Source organism: Pocillopora damicornis, chromosome 8, assembly GCF_964200805.1.
Source record: "Pocillopora damicornis chromosome 8, jaPocDami1.2, whole genome shotgun sequence".
Lineage (NCBI taxonomy): Eukaryota > Metazoa > Cnidaria > Anthozoa > Scleractinia > Pocilloporidae > Pocillopora > Pocillopora damicornis.
Window position 1 is genome coordinate 515,426 of NC_142677.1, and position 15,523 is coordinate 530,948.

At 38.5% G+C, this 15,523-nt stretch overlaps 2 protein-coding genes across 6 annotated transcripts in view; one reads left to right on the plus strand and one right to left on the minus strand.

Annotated features, from left to right (window-relative positions):
* The window catches only part of LOC113680656 (uncharacterized), a 28,525-nt gene extending 19,159 nt beyond the window's left edge, over positions 1–9,366 (plus strand). For 4 of the 5 annotated variants that reach the window (XM_089180703.1, XM_027197686.2, XM_089180702.1 and 1 more), the window contains exons 3-6: positions 1,469–1,656; positions 3,538–3,609; positions 3,730–3,801; positions 4,623–9,366. In XM_089180703.1, the coding sequence (XP_089036829.1) occupies positions 1,499–1,656; positions 3,538–3,609; positions 3,730–3,801; positions 4,623–7,560 (3,240 nt within the window). In that variant the 5' untranslated portion in view covers positions 1,469–1,498 and the 3' untranslated portion in view covers positions 7,561–9,366. Of the gene's footprint in view, positions 1–1,253; positions 1,360–1,468; positions 1,657–3,537; positions 3,610–3,729; positions 3,802–4,622 lie in introns of those variants that run through there. The other variant, XM_089180704.1, reaches the window with a different exon arrangement.
* LOC113680658 (ciliogenesis and planar polarity effector 2) lies at positions 8,542–15,488 on the minus strand. Its single transcript, XM_089180705.1, has 9 exons — positions 15,267–15,488; positions 15,070–15,192; positions 14,871–14,935; positions 13,603–13,692; positions 13,244–13,296; positions 12,653–12,680; positions 12,170–12,226; positions 11,310–11,456; positions 8,542–10,205 (listed from the first exon to the last, which is right to left on the minus strand). The coding sequence occupies exons 1-9, from the start codon at positions 15,376–15,378 to the stop codon at positions 10,065–10,067; spliced, it is 816 nt and encodes a 271-aa protein (XP_089036831.1). The 5' UTR covers positions 15,379–15,488; the 3' UTR covers positions 8,542–10,064.
* Between the last annotated feature and the right edge of the window lie 35 nt (positions 15,489–15,523).

The window sequence follows — 15,523 nt, forward strand, 5'->3', positions numbered from 1 at the left end:
AAATTTTGGAAAATTGTTGTCAATTTTCGCCAATTAAATTATCGTTTATCTTCTGAGGACAGGCGTATCGTGTCAATTATTTTCATTAAAAAATCATCGTCCTTCGATTACCGTCAAGTGTGTGGGGTTTTAAGTGTAACTTGTAACCCTAACAATGGCTAGTTCTTCACGACACCGTGAGTTTTAATGCGTAATTAAGGTGGCTCTGTGGTGTACTAGGCCATTTTGTATTATTATGAAACTTTGTGGACAACATCCGGCTATAACTTGTTTCACTCACGGTCGAAAATATTTTTAGGAAATGTAAATGAAATAAGGGGATAAATCTTCGTCCAGTTGCCCTATTTGTTTAAGAAACTTTATACTTGAAATATTTGCTTTGCCAGGCAAAGCCTAAAGCTAGGATATCAAATGAAAGGTTCATTCTGTACGATGAAGTGATCTGAGGATTTTTGGCTGGTTACCGCATGATTATGCTTTCACCTAGTACAAATTAAAAATCGCTCAGTTATTTAAAGACACTGTTTTCAACTGAAGCTCGCACCGCGTATAAGGCGCTAAGTACAGGGTCACTGGACACTTGACTTTTTTATGTTTTCGTTAGCACTGTCGGGATAATTTAAAAGCAAGAGAGAGTTTTTTCAAGAACTCTGGAATTGTTTATCTAACCATAAACCATTCGCAGAAATGATTCCTAAGTCTTACGAATAAGCTGCATCGTTGATAACCAAACAAGCTAGTACTTATTAATGAAATTTGGAATTTTTCTCGTTAGGAGGAACCTCATTAGTAAGAGCTTTTCCCTTTTTGTTAGTTAATCGTTACTGCAAAGGGTAGCGAAGTAATCCAATTACGTTATTATTTACGAGATCCGAACTTTTGGCATCGCAAAATTTAGGAGTGAACAATAACAACTTTCAAGGCATTGAATATTTACGAATCGTTTATTTGACTCGAAAAGGCGGCTGTAGATTTTCCCTATGTCGACTGAAACTTTTCCTAATTCCTCACATGATTTACTTTAAGAAATGTCGTGACAAGCGTTTTCTTTGAGTCCTATTCGGTACACCTGCCAAACTCATATTGGCTTTAGGCGGTCCCATATCCATTTCTCCCCCTAAAATAAACACTGTATTATACACTTGGGTGATAAGTGTCGTATTTCACGCACTTGAATACTACGCTGTCCAGACGCTTCCAAAAGCGCACATCAAACATACTTATACTCTACCTGGGAGAGCGTCTGCTAGTATTGTGTTAAACGAAATAAAACAAACGCGCGCGCTAGAAAACCCCTGCTTCGATTTGAAAACTGACCGAAGAGTCGTCGCATGTGCTTATCAACTCCTTATCGGTTCGGTATGGGTTATTAATGTCACTCTTATTCGCTCGTTATCTGTCACAATCTCGCGTGATTGTCATGGCGCCGCGAATCTAATGATTTTTTCTTGGTTTTGTTTGCAAACAGCCAGTGACTTCGCTTGAGGATTCACGCAAGATGAACGCTTCTCTGGTCGCTTTTGCTGTGCTTCTATGCCTCAGTCGTTGTTTGGCGTTTGACTGTCCGAAACAGTGCAGTTGTGGGGAGACGATCCGGTGCAAAGTGAAAGACTTGAGAATCTTAAAGAAGATTTTACCTACCAATATAACGCGACTGTAAGTATATTTAAACGCAAAGCGTTGGACTGAGCTTAGCACAGAGATATACGCACCGGCATAGTCCGCACTAACGTGCATGGTTTGTCTTAAAAAATAAATTTAAAATTAAAGTTGAGACAATGAATATGACGAAGTCGTCAAAGGAACTTTTTGAAGTAATGGTTAATTCGAGCTCTTCTGAAGAAGAAATATGATTTATCATAAACTTATTAATTCTCAGTGATGTCTTGCGAGGAAAAAGTGAAGATTTGGAATGGGTTTTGCTAACTTTAAACTAGACACTGAAGTCTAATGCAAAGAAAAACAAGCTTAAATCTGTTTTTCAGCTTAAAAGTATGAAAGACTTTTTGTTTCTTACATCCTCGGCCAGGTCATCTTGTAAAACCGCAAAACGTGACCTTAAAAAATAAAAAGTGAAAGAAACGTTGAAATATAAGGAACGTTTTCTTTCACAGATCGGGCTTGGGTGGCCAAAGTTAAGTGTAGTACATTCATATGCAAAGGAGATTAGTGGCATCAAAATATTTGTTTTTCGGGGAAGTAACTCGAACTGTTTCCAGTAACTAAATTCAGTTTTTGTGATCCGGAAATGAAAGGAGGAAAACAGATGAAAAGTTAATTACTGAGCACGTACGCTTGCTATTTAATGGAAGATATGGTTTTCGTTTTAAAGTGTTCGAATCAAATTAATAACGTAATTACAGATATCAAACACGCAACTACAAGCAACATAGCAAAGAAAACTAAAAATGCTCTAAAATTATTTGTGAAAATTGGAAGCCAATATTTGAGTTTAATCTTTCAAGTTAGAGCGCTTAGATTGCCCCAAACTTGAGGGACTTTTATGATGGCGGAGTTCAATTTTAATTTTAAATGAACACGCAGGTTTTGGAGCTGTTCTTACTGAAAATTATGAATGAAAAAAAAGTGTAATTGTTAAAACAAAAGGCGATTAAACGACAGATACCCTTACTGTTGGGTTTCCCCGAAAAGAGATCGCTTCGATTACAAAATTTATAGAATTTGCGAACACTGTTTATTCAAAGCATTAGGTACCTTTAACTCTCATGGGTGACCAAGACAGAATTTCTCCTTACAATGTTAATACAATTTCAAGTAGACAAGTGATGAGAACAAATGAAGGTATCAACTAGGGAATTATTAGTTGATCCAATACCAAGTTCTCCGAAGTAACATCAAAAGAATTGTATGGCAGATACTAAGAAGAATTATTAATGAGATCTTGGGATTGAGAGGATTGAATTCGGCACCACTTCATTTTGGACATCATTGTAGTCAAAAAGGAACTCGTACAGCGAAGCTTTCTCTGTATTTAAAAGGTACTAGACCTGTTAACCTTTTATTTCTTACAACTTTAAGTAAAGCTGATTTAATACTAAACATAGGTATATATATGTAGATATATAATTAAAATGAGGTTCAAAGGTTGGTCATTTATTTCAAAACGAACCGAGATAGTTTATTTACAACAGCCGCTATCCTCGAGGAAAATTTTCCATGCGAAACATGATAACTTTCGTTTTTCAATGTTGTTGACAGTTTCTACTACATAATTTCATCGTTTAAACGTAAGAATAATGTGGAGGCTTAGTTGATATGACTGTTAAAGTGATGTGAAAAGCGAAAATTCCGAAACTGACGAAAGAAACAAAACAAGAATGCACTTAACCTTAGCCAGTGTTGAATTCACCAAATATCTCACAGTCATTGACTTGTCACCCAGTTGTGCCAGGTCAAGGTTAGGTTGATAATTAACCCTTTGTGAGGTGATTTTCTCTCTGGATATTTCCCAGAATTCTAAATATGTCCGTATTATGAGAAGTCCAATTTTGTGGTTTATCTTGATTTTTCTTCCAGTGATCTCTCGTCAGATGACATCACAAAGATTCCTCCAGGAACATTTGAAAACTTTACTTCGCTGCGATATCTGTGAGTAGTCGTGATGTATTCATGTTGCATGTTGAGGCTAAAAGAGAACACGAACGATTAAAGGAACTTAAATATAGAATCTCTCTTTGAATTAATACACATGCCGTTTGTTCTTTGCAGATCTCTCGCAAACAATTCTATCAGATATCTTTCGAGACATTCCTTCAGAGGACTTCGCAATCTTCGAGAATTGTATGTATTGGTTTTTTTCTATTTCTATTTCCATCGTAATGTGTGATGACAGCTTAGATTATTTGATATAAAATATTTTTGAGCCTCATTTACACTGGCTTTAACCTTGGCTGGATCACTTTTCAACGAGAAGTTATTGTAGACAGATTTCCCTTCAACCCTTTACAAATTATCGACTATCAAAGTTTCAAAGTAGCATGCCAGTTTTCTCATTAAACGAATGGGCTTAGCAAGGTTAAAACGTTTTCCTAAATTTCCATCAGCACATACTGCGTAGGACATACAACCAAGGAACACTTGTCAAAGGAAAACATTTCAACATGTACAGGGCCTAAGGTCACCATGCGTTGTATTTTAAAAAAGTGATGTTTATACTCTTTGGCGATGTTTCGTGTCTAACTAATTGTTTCTTTTTTTGGCAAAAAGTTCTTTTCTTTCACGAAATTGTATAGTCCAGCCATAATATTGACAATAATTGGTAAAGAGCGTTCAGACTTCAATTGAGTGTCAAAAAACCGAAACCAAAGTAATCCCAGGGACCAATCAGAGCAAAGTTTTATATCATCATTAGCCAATAATAGGTCAAAGTGAAAACCAGCAAACTGCTTGAAGCGCGGGATAACGCGAATGACCCAGTCGCAATTGTTCTAAGTTTTGCGTTGAGAAGGATGGTACGAGTTTTCTGGACCAATTAAATAATAAGAAAAAGCAAAGCCAAAGCAGTCCCGGCTGACTTTCGACACACATTGAAAATTTCTCTATAATGTAATTCAAAACAATGTTCTCGTTTTAATCGATATTACAACCGTTATTTATTTCAGAAATCTGAAGGACAACGGGCAGCTGATTATAGACAAAGACGTGTTCGAAAGTCTTCCATCTCTGCAAATCATCGGCGTGGATAGCAAAAATCTTCAAAATCTCTCCGAGGAATTTCGTAACAGGTCACACTCAGTCAACGTAACCATCGATATAAAACAGGAAAAAGTCCATTGCGAGATCTACAAAAAGCCTACAGACGAGTGTATGGCAAATGATTACCCCGTCTGCAATGACGCTATGGACATCAGAGAAGATGTCATGAAGCTCTCTCCATTTCCTAAACATTCGTGCGTACTTGCAAGATGCGAGAACAAACAGAAGAAGATCAAAGTCATTTGTGTAGCTTCTAAAACAAATAGCACATGTTGGCCAGGGATGATTGGTGAAAACACTGGAGTAAAATTGGCGTTATGGACTTTCGGTCTTCTCGCAGTCGCCTCCAATCTCCTCGTTTTGGCGACCTTGTTATGCAACAGCGAAGTTCGCCGTGCACCTCTTTGTATTTTCGTCATGAATTTACTGCTGGGGAACATCCTTATTGGTGCGCACATTGTCATAGTAACGGTATCTGATACGGTTACATACGAGAACTCGTCCGAGTGCCATAAAGAACGATGGGAAGCCAAGCTTTGTGTGCCGCTGTTCATCGTCAAGTACATCGGGCTCATAGTTATTGTGCTTTCTCTTTTGCTGGTCACAGTGGAGAGATTTCTCGTTGTCATAATCAAATCTGCTCATTATATTGATACTTGCCGAGCTGTGGGCTATGTGTTCGAGAGTTGGATATTTGCAACCATAGCCACAGTTGTTCTGTGGACTAAAGCGGGAAACTGGGGCTATCTTTGCTCTACATTTGCCAGTGGAAAATCCTTCACAGACATAAACAGAGGAATAAATTTGACGCTTGTTAGTATTTGCGTGGTACTTATATTCCTTCATATTTTTATGATTTGCCGAGCACCACGTAGAGATCCTGTACTATCAGCGACAACGGATTATAAAAACACTGTTCGCATGTTCCTTCTTGTATTATCGACGTTTTTCGCCTGGGCAGTTCCGTACACGCTTATTCTCTTCACAGTTCCTGCAATATTAACTGAAACAGTAGCTATGCAAAGTATGGCTATTTCGCTTTCTTTAAACGCTTGCCTTCATACATTCCTGTATTCATTTGATAACGATCATTTGGAAAATCTGTACCGCGCTTTGTCCTGCCGAAAAGAACAGAAAGAGGATGAGTTGGAAGCAGATGATAGTAAAGACAGAAAACGTGATACAGAAATGGGCCCTTTACCTTCAAAGAAATCGCTAGAATCTTTATCCGTGGTAGAAGTTAAAAGCCCCATCAACAAAGAAGCTTGTGTAAAAGTATTACCTGTTACTGAAATTATACAAGAACCGGAGCAGCAAAGAAGAGGCTTTGAATTCTCCAAGGCCGAAGGCGCAGTGATAATTACGAATAAATCTCCTACAAACTCTCGTCACGAAGAAGCTGTTGTTCTGTTACACTCAGCTCCGTCGTCTCCAAGCACTTTGACGAGGGTCGGCCGAGTGCAAGACGAAGGAGTGAGTGATTGCGGTACGATATCCTCCGACACCAATGTAACTTGGCTGAGCAGCGAATGCCCCAGCATGTCTCCAAGTTCACCAAATGCACTTCTGAAAATCAACGACGGAAACTCGACACTGTCGAGCGATATTTCATCAATTACTCCGTGCCTTCAACATCCAAAGAAAAAAGGCAATTCTTTGGAAAAAGACGCGAAAAGACATCGTCTTTCTAAAGGATGCGCGGGTTCTTCATTGGACCAATGCGATGGCGACGACGTTAAAGGTGAATCAACAAGAGATGAAAATCAAAACACGAAGAGAGATCGACGAATGAGCCCAGTGCGTGATATTATTGTTCGTGTTCTATCGCCTAAGCTGAAAAAGAGGCCGAAGACTCTCGAATGCGTTCCGACGCACGACGATTCCAAAACCGAGTTGCCGCCTCCTCACAAACGGACTAAATCGCTCTTAGAAGGGAAAGATGTCGAAGATTTGAACGCTAGCGATGGCAACAGGAGTCCATTGAGACCTCTTTCACCTGTGCGTTTCCGGGACAAAAAGCCTAAAGAGCGTTCAAAAGAAAAACGTAACGGTGTTTTGGTGTTTCGCGCCGGATCGGATGGTTTAGAAATTCATGAAGATGTTACATCACCAACGTCTTCAAGGTCCACAATGTGTGGAGAGAAAACTAAACAAGATGGACCCAACTCTCCTAAATCTGCAAATAAAGCGACGGACTGGGAGCGGCTAGCGACGTTTTTAGTCATTAAACCAGTTGCCCCGAAATCAAAAATAAAGATAAGCGACAAAGAAAAAAAGAAAGCTGGTAATAGTCTCACAGATACTTCATCAAAACCTGCAGAAAGGATAAGGATTTACGAGAATCCTGCGATCAGCTTGGAGAGTGAATCTGGCTCACCAGCTTATGAGCCCCGATGTACTTCTCCTCAGTCTCCCACTAGAAGGTTGGCCAAACTTGAGGAGGGCGATAAACTCACGGACCTTCCAACAGGACTAAAGCAGAAAAATCGAATCAGCACCGCTTCCACGGTATCGCGGGTATCTAAGTCAAGTTTAGAATGGGATCCATCTTGCGCTTACGAGTATGGTGATGAAGAAGTCATGCCTCCGCCGCCACCCCCACCCCCTCAGCCTATACCCGACCTACCCCCCACACCTCAACCGAGTCCTGGGCCTGAGAGAAAAGCGGACTCCGCTGACCATGTGGAGTGCGTCCAAGTGAGACTTGACCCAGCTCATCGATACAGCCTTGAGTGGGATCCGACTGGCGTTCAAATGAGGCTGAGTGTTATTTCTCAAGATTCAAATGCAGAGGGGAAGAAAAGTGCCCCTTCACGACAGAAAACAGAACCAGAATACGTTTAAGAAGTGCTCATCGTGTGCAGAAGCCGGGCAAGTAACAATCTATCGAACTGTACACGTGATAGATTTAAAATTGTGATTCATCAATCATTTTCGCTCGCGAACGGTTGACCGTGTTTATCCTAGCTCAAACTAGGGAGTATCCGGTGATATACCCCGAGTGATATTCCCTAATTTGCAAACCTTACGTCCACCACGATAAAAGTCTTCATTCAAGATGAAAGCGTGCAGCTGTTGTCACATAAGAAAGGACATGCGTTTTCGTTCACAAAGTCGAACGAGAGAACTCTCAGAAGTAGACATCCCACTCGCAGCAAACAGTAAGCTACCGTTAACATTTTTTTCCAGTGTGTTGCGAAAATGTTTGATGGATAATAGTCACATTAGGCTTCATTTGGCGCGAAAAGATGCTCGTGCATTTTTCTTTGGACATTAAACAAACTGTTCGCATCTCGGAAGAGATGATGTTCTCGGACAAAAACCCGAACATATTTTCGCCGTAAATGGAAGCTATTGTTTACATAAACGCGCATTCGGTTAGAATTCATCCAAATTATAAGTTATATTTATATCAAAAGTGTTTCTAGAGGACACGAAGTAAACAACATAAATTCTTAGCCAAGCGACGTTCAAAGTATCGTTTATCTCGTAGTATAGTAGCGTTTATCTCGAATACTTGTTTTTGTAGTTATTTGCGAAAAAAGGTTGAAGTTTTACGTTTTCGATTGGTGCTTCAATCCTCTACAAATACTAAACAAAAAACCCCTCCTTTAATAAAATGGATGCGACAACTTCAAAATTTTCCCCCTGCTAACATTGCTGAGGGGGAGAGAAGGGAATAGGGAATCAAAGGAGGCGAGTGAGGTTGTTTAAAATTTGCATTTATTCAAAATATGTACATTTAGAGCCGGCGTTCAAGCAATTTTGTCGAAGTTTGGATAATTTATTCGAGTTGAAAAAAACATAAAACGACAAACAACCGCATTTCTCTAAGAGAAGTATTTGTTCGATTCATTTGAATCGCCTTTTAATTTGAACGTTTTCAAAATTAAATGGTATCTGTTAAGATACATTTTTAAGTATTTGGAATTTTCCAGACATTTTAGGTTCACTCATTAATAAATTTATCATTTCGGTCGTATTAACGAGTTGTGCGCACCAATTATATAATTCATAACTTTAAAACAATAGCTTGGTTTTAACGAGCTACTAAGTAGTGGAGAAATTTCCAAAACTAACAGATTACACGACAGTGTGACTAGACAAGTTTTTCTTTAAGGAAACGCTTCAACACTTCGTCTACACTGAAAGTTCTGACTCGATAAGTAGTAGAGTAAAAAGACTTGTTTTGTATTCGAAGATGATTGAAAGAACTTATGAACAATTTAACCAAGCAAACCAAAGTCTACTAGGTCAACAGCTGAGAAAGACAAAAAACTCCAAGTTGGCTTTCGAATCCTTTATAGGAAAGGAAAACGAAGACTTCGTTCACTTGAAACTAGATTTCTCTCGTATTTCTGGCTCAACACGAAGTATACCAGCAATCACATAGACATCTGTATCGTAAATTTTCTTATTTCCATCCGTAGCGAACATACGTGTTATGAGTAGGTAGTGACAAGCGCACTGACCGCATTTCGTTTGAAATATTTTGTAAGTTATACCTTAAGTTATTACGAAAGAGCGTGTTGTATATATATAAAAGTAACAACTTTAAGACTAAGTATTGAGTAATATATGAACTGGAATTGTCTAGGATAAATATTTATGCAACGAAGTTTAAAAGTAAAATCCATTGTAAAACATTCACACTTTCCATTTAGCATTTATTTTTCAATGTTTTCAAACTAAGACTGCCCCCAAGCAGTGCCAGACAACTGACTTCCGAGTTAGCCGCGCTAATACATCGACACCGTGGTTACGTATTTCCCGCGGTTTGCACTGTTCACTCGCTTGACTACGGTCATGAATTTTCCATTTAGCACATTGACACAATAGTCATGTACTCCCCGCGCTTAGCAAAGTTTCCCTGCTTGACTCTGGTTCGGTGTTTTCATACGCGTGTCACAAGTTCCATGTTACCGAGATTCTTACTCCATCACCTGTTTGTCACTGGTTCCACGTTACCGAGTTTACAACGCGTCCCGTCTTCGTCACTTGTTCCATGGTACGAAGTATACAACACTTCAAGTGTTTGTCACAGGTTCCATGCTACCCGTGACACATTTGGTTCCATGTGACTTTGACACTTGGTCAGGCATTTCCCCGCACTCAGCACTATTCCCTTGCATTATATGACACAACCTTAGGAGCGAGTAGTCACGTGTTCCCTGTATTTTCCGTGTATTTGATACCTTTTTCCGCACCTGGCATCTGTTAAATGACCAATCACGACATTGAAGATCGTAACTTTGACGATGCGGAATTTCCAAACAATCTTTTTCCTTATCGCTCTTCGGGAAGACTCAGCTCGAGAAATATAATAGATATAACAAACCACTGGAATGTCAAATGTAAATCTTGAACTCAGCAGAGGACCGCGACCCAGCGGAATGACGGGTAACCTTCCGTCCAGCTGAGGTGGAAACTGTCACCTGATCACGTTGCAACAGTAACTCAACCAAAGAATTCAGAAAAGGAGCCACTTCCTAAGAACAGAGAAGGATTATTTAAGTGTCATTCGCCTCCCATAGATCTGCATAATGTTTTTTTTTTTGTCTTTTTGCTTTTTTCATAGACCGAGACAAGTTTGGGGCCCTTAAAAAACTGCGGGAAATATTTCGTAATCTATTTCCCATTCTCTTGATTTCACGCCGAACCAAAAATAAACAAAATTCTACCCTTAATGGAGAAGAAAGAAAGACGGTATCAATAATGAGCTCCAGCGCGAGTTTTCACGTTTCTAAATTTAGTTTTTTTAGGCATGTTTGATGCCAGGCGAATTATAACAATTATAACAAGACAGACCCAGTTATTACAGCAAAAGAAGTGAAAGACATTGGCAATTTTTCAAGGACCTTTCTGTTAACAGGCATATTTTCGTCTTTCAGGTTTACCACTAAACCCCCTGAAAAAAAACTCGCAGATAATTCTGGATCAGCCTAAATGCTATAATCGGCTTTGGAAAAACCACAGCCACAAGTGTACGACTTCCTAACGTTAATCGATTAAGCTCAGAAGCCATTAAAGTTAATCCCAATTGATTTTACGTCAGGCTTGATAAGCTTCTTCTTCTTCCCCATGACCTCCTTGCATTTACAGAGCATTCCGTGTTTTCACCCATCATTTCATCACAAACATACACACATTGTTTGCGCTTATTCAACTTAACCTTCCCTCTCCCAAGATCTCACCAGTAATTCTCCTTACTCCATGCCATAAAACTACTATAATGAAAGTTCGGAGAATTTGGCATTGGTTCAACCAATAAGATAATCCCCTAATTCAATTGTTTCTTTAATCTCATCTCTTGTTTGGTTGATATTGTACTGATATTGTAATGTAAAATTCTGTTTTGTTCACACATGGGAGTTCAAGGGTTAATCGTCACCTTTCGAGGTGTGATTACAGAAATTCTCCTTTACAGTTACCACATTTTCCTTGAAAAAAAGTTGAGAGAATTTGGCTCACTATGAAGGAAACACCCTCCAGTTGACAAGTTTTTAAATTCTCATTTCCTCTCTGCTGCATATTGTCTTGAGATAATTGGGAGAAGTTACATGTTGATCTTCTGTAACTACGGGCCCTCTTACCATGACTCCCGCCCGTCCGTCCAAGGTGCGACTATCTGCCAGTCGTTTACCAGTAACATTTGCAATTCGTAGCACAGGAACTTGCCATTGTTCTTCAAACTCTCGAATTTCCTGTTCTGTGAAATCACTGTTCAAGATCTGGTCCAGTTTGTTTCAAGTTAAGGTCGCTGTCAAACCACAAAATCCCCAAGAAGATCGCTGCATCGTCTTTAAGCTTAAAAAGTGGATTATTGTTAATCAGGATTAAGTGCGAATGCATGGGCTTCAGTTCGTAATCGTATTTTTTGAAGTGTTTCTCACTAATCACATTCAGACAAAACAATTGACTTGATTGGTCAAAGAGCACGCTTAAGTCCAGGACCTACAGATGGAAAATTCCGTCGATAACATTTTAGAAACCACTTAAAACAAGACTTAAAAGATAGCCTGGAATGCTTAATATATCAATTGTTGAAGAGGGATTACTTTATAGATGACATGTGTGTCAAATCCAAAACATGTACGGTTAAAACAAAAATTGACCCGGAAAACCTAATTTTAAAGCATTTTCCACCAAAACACGACATGAAAATACGGGCACGCATAGATATAACGTCTAGGATTCTTTCATTCTCAGACGATCCCAGGTGGCCCGCTTCTAGTTCACTATCAGCATATATTAATCCCTGACGAAGTATAGGTTCGGCAAAAATACTTTATAGGTGTGGTCAAATTATTTCTATCAAAGAACGGTAATCGCTTTCTGTTTTAGTCAGAGGTCGTTGAGTTTTCCTGATTTTCACGAAATTGAGAAACAAGGTAAATTGTTAAAGAATCTGAGGGAGTTGACCAGCTTGATGAAGTATTTGAAAGAAAGGATATCTAGTTGCCACAGCTATCCGCAAGATCTTCTCTTCTTGATCCAGAACGCGATTTATCTGCAGAGGAAGTATTCCACAATGAGATACCAATAATGTTTCTTTTTTATTATTATTATTACTATTACAAAGTATTCCTAAACAAAGGAATTTCTGTAAAGAGGTATTGGATTTGAGTAACACACGAGTTTTCAGGATAAATAATCACTACCACTTGACATTGTGGTGTATCTTTAACAGAACACATAATTACATTTGCCAGGAATTTATAAATTCCCTTCAAGAAAATAATGTACATACTTTTTTTAGACTAGCTATAACAACTATCTCTCTATTTTTGTCTGAAATAGTTGGAATGTTGCATTCCACTGTTCAACCAAAACTCAGATCATTAACAGACTCTCTCCCAGAACAAGAAGAGGAAGGACCTTAGTGAGGACATTGGTTCATATCTATCTGAGTTTATCTCACTTTTAACAGACTTACCTGATTTGGCAAATCATCAAAACTTCCTCTGCAGAAAATAGATCAGATGATTCAGATGATCAGATAATTCAACCAAACATTGATAGGCTTTTCTAATTCTTTTTTTTTTTTTTTTCAAATCTGTTGGTCACCAATTGACAACTTTCCCTGAAATTTTAGTCACCAGATATATTTTCTATTTGCCATGGCAACAAAACTGATTGCAGCTTGGAATCCTGATTTGTAAACCACTCAAAGTTCACACAACATTGAAAAAAAAATCAGAACTTCACATATCACAGCTGAATGTGATTTCCATACACATTTTACAGATATTTTGAGTTAAAGTACACTGCTAACAGCTGTCAATTACAGTTAACCCTTCAACCCCTAAGAGAGACTGGCATCTAATTTCTCCCTATCATGTCACCCCTGAATCAAACATTAAGATCAGGAGAATAAAGGAACTGATCACCAACTAAAGAAGCTCTTGATTGTTAAACAAATTCTCCTTGTCAGCACCTTAGGAAATGTATAGAGAACAGTATGGGGAATATGCATACTGATGTTAGGGTATAAAGGGTTAATGTACCAGCATTACACACTGTGTACCTGTCTGTGAATGAGAACAAGAAAAGCGCTGCATCAGCTTTCTCTTTGAGAGCCTATGGAGAGAACAATGGGCTCCATTTACTAAAAGGCATTGACCAGAAACTAAAACAGCATAAAGGCCTTGTGTGAATCCACAAAGCAAAATTTGCCATCCCTGCACTTCAGTGGCAACAAGGTGATAAAGACATCTTATGATTACTCTCTAATTTAGTAAAATTCACTGTTTTTGCTTCCCATTCAAAGGGGCAGGAATGTTGGCTAGACTACAAGGAGTCCCTTCTTTTGGCAAAAAAAAAATTAACTAATTAAATAAGAAATTCCTGAAAATAATTATAGCTATAATTCAAACTGTGTCTTACTGGTAACAGATGGTCATATTTTCTGATAGCATGTTCACCACAGTCCCAGAATTGAAGCTTAAACATCACAACTTTCTGATTCTCTTTCAGCTAGGTAATGAGATGAATTAAAGAAAAGTTTATTACTATAACAAGTTTGGAATAAAGTTTGTACACTGTCATTAAAAAAAACATCACCTAGGATATTCTTGCTAGATGGAGCAAGATATGAAGTTGAAGAGGATCATGAAGTCATAGAACAGAGCACTGTGCTCATCTTAGCAAATATCTTTCATACTAATCAAAAAGGTTAGTTATTAGAGACTGCATCTTAATTTATTTAAGAAAAAAAAAACACATCATGGTCTTGTGAGCAAAAATTCTGTTTTTTTTTTTCATTTTATCCATTTGCCATAGTAAGACAGCTCAGGCCTAGTCTAGATTTAAAACTGGTTTTAATGGGGACAGTATAAACAACAACAAGGCCAAACCACAACAATGGGAGCAATGTTCTTTGCTAGAAGCGTCTGGGTTCTTCAGGAGATGAAGCCTATGGTTTATTGCTCTTATCCAAAAAGCCCAGAATGTCTTACTATTTGCAAATGTCACAGCAAAGATAGCACAATCTCCACAGTTATTTTAAGACCCTGAGTGTTGGTCCAGTCCGGGTTTAACCTTTGACCTCCCACAAGGCAGTTCAGCAATCTATGACATAAGCTTACCATGGAGAAACTTAACACTGCATAACAGCACTGATGCTGAGGTTGTTTAGTGACGTGATACAAAAAAAACCCTTATAGATAAAATAACCCAAGGGATTGAATATTTGCATGCATTGCAAAGATCTTAATAAATTATTTATCTGCATTTTGTGATATTTTAACCATATTTTGAAGAATAGGGTGGTTCACTGAATGCCAGAGCAATCATTGACTTTATTGCAGGAGGAGGAAATGTTCTTGTGGCAATCACTTGATCAATCAACAAGTAACACCAATTTTAAGTAGAAGATCGAACCAGGTACAACTTAGCCAAAGTATACAGAAATTAAAAAAAACTTGTTCCAGTGTGCAGCATTAGGCTAAACTAGACCAGATCTTTGTGTGCATGGCATATTAGTAGCTGACTTTACGTGTGAATTATTTCAGTGTGCCTCTTACTTGAAAAAAAGTCTTGTGCACAGAACAACAATAGTCTGGTGCCTACAGTTTACCTGAAGCCTACAAAAATGCTTTAAGGTACCATAATTGAATCAAAGTTCAGAGTGCTCAACTGATTATTCAACTTACTTTTGCTGGCCAGTATATCACCGATGTCTGAATACCTGGAGTTTCGACGTGATAACTGGAAATTTCTACAGAGGACCAAAGAAAATTCTTCTATAAGACAACACAAAACTCCCTGTTGACACACCTTCAAACATCCATGAAACAAGAAATATTAACTGCTATTAACTTTCCACAAAGCTCTGCTTGATAGTTGCAGTACCTTGCCCTATCAGCTTTGCTACAGTACTCGTTTTTCCAACAGCTGGCTTCCCCGTTAAGAAGATCTTGTAGGACACATTTTCGACGGGAAGTTGCGGCGGTAAGCTTGGGGCCTCAAGTAATCCTAAAGATAAGAAAAAAACCATCAATACATTCAAAATCATGATTGGATAATTAAAATTTTTGAGCATGGCATACCGAAAGATTTTCTTTTGTTTCGGTGCAAAATTCCTCCTAAAAACTCTCGTCCCTCTGGCGTTTCCTGCCATTTGAACTGTACGATAGACCCTCTTGGTCTAAAACCCGCCATATGAAAATAATTCTATATCCTCTTATACTCATAAAAGACGAAATTCACTTTATATTTTGACAGCCATATTGGAATAATTGACGCATGGCAAGACTCAGTAGACTGATGGCAAAAATAGTAAATATTGCAGGCTCTTCAGGCCACG

What these genes read in the sequence shown, in the direction of transcription:
- LOC113680658 (XM_089180705.1), bottom strand. Translation starts at nt 15,378, where the DNA reads ATGGCGGGTTTTAGACCAAGAGGGTCTATCGTACAGTTCAAATGGCAG. An exon ending in AGCAAAGCTGATAGGGCAAG is followed by an intron (nt 14,936 to 15,069) that starts GTACTGCAACTA and finishes GGTCCTCTGTAG; the next exon opens with AAATTTCCAGTTATCACGTC. An exon ending in TTGATGATTTGCCAAATCAG is followed by an intron (nt 12,227 to 12,652) that starts GTAAGTCTGTTA and finishes CTTCCTCTGCAG; the next exon opens with ATAAATCGCGTTCTGGATCA.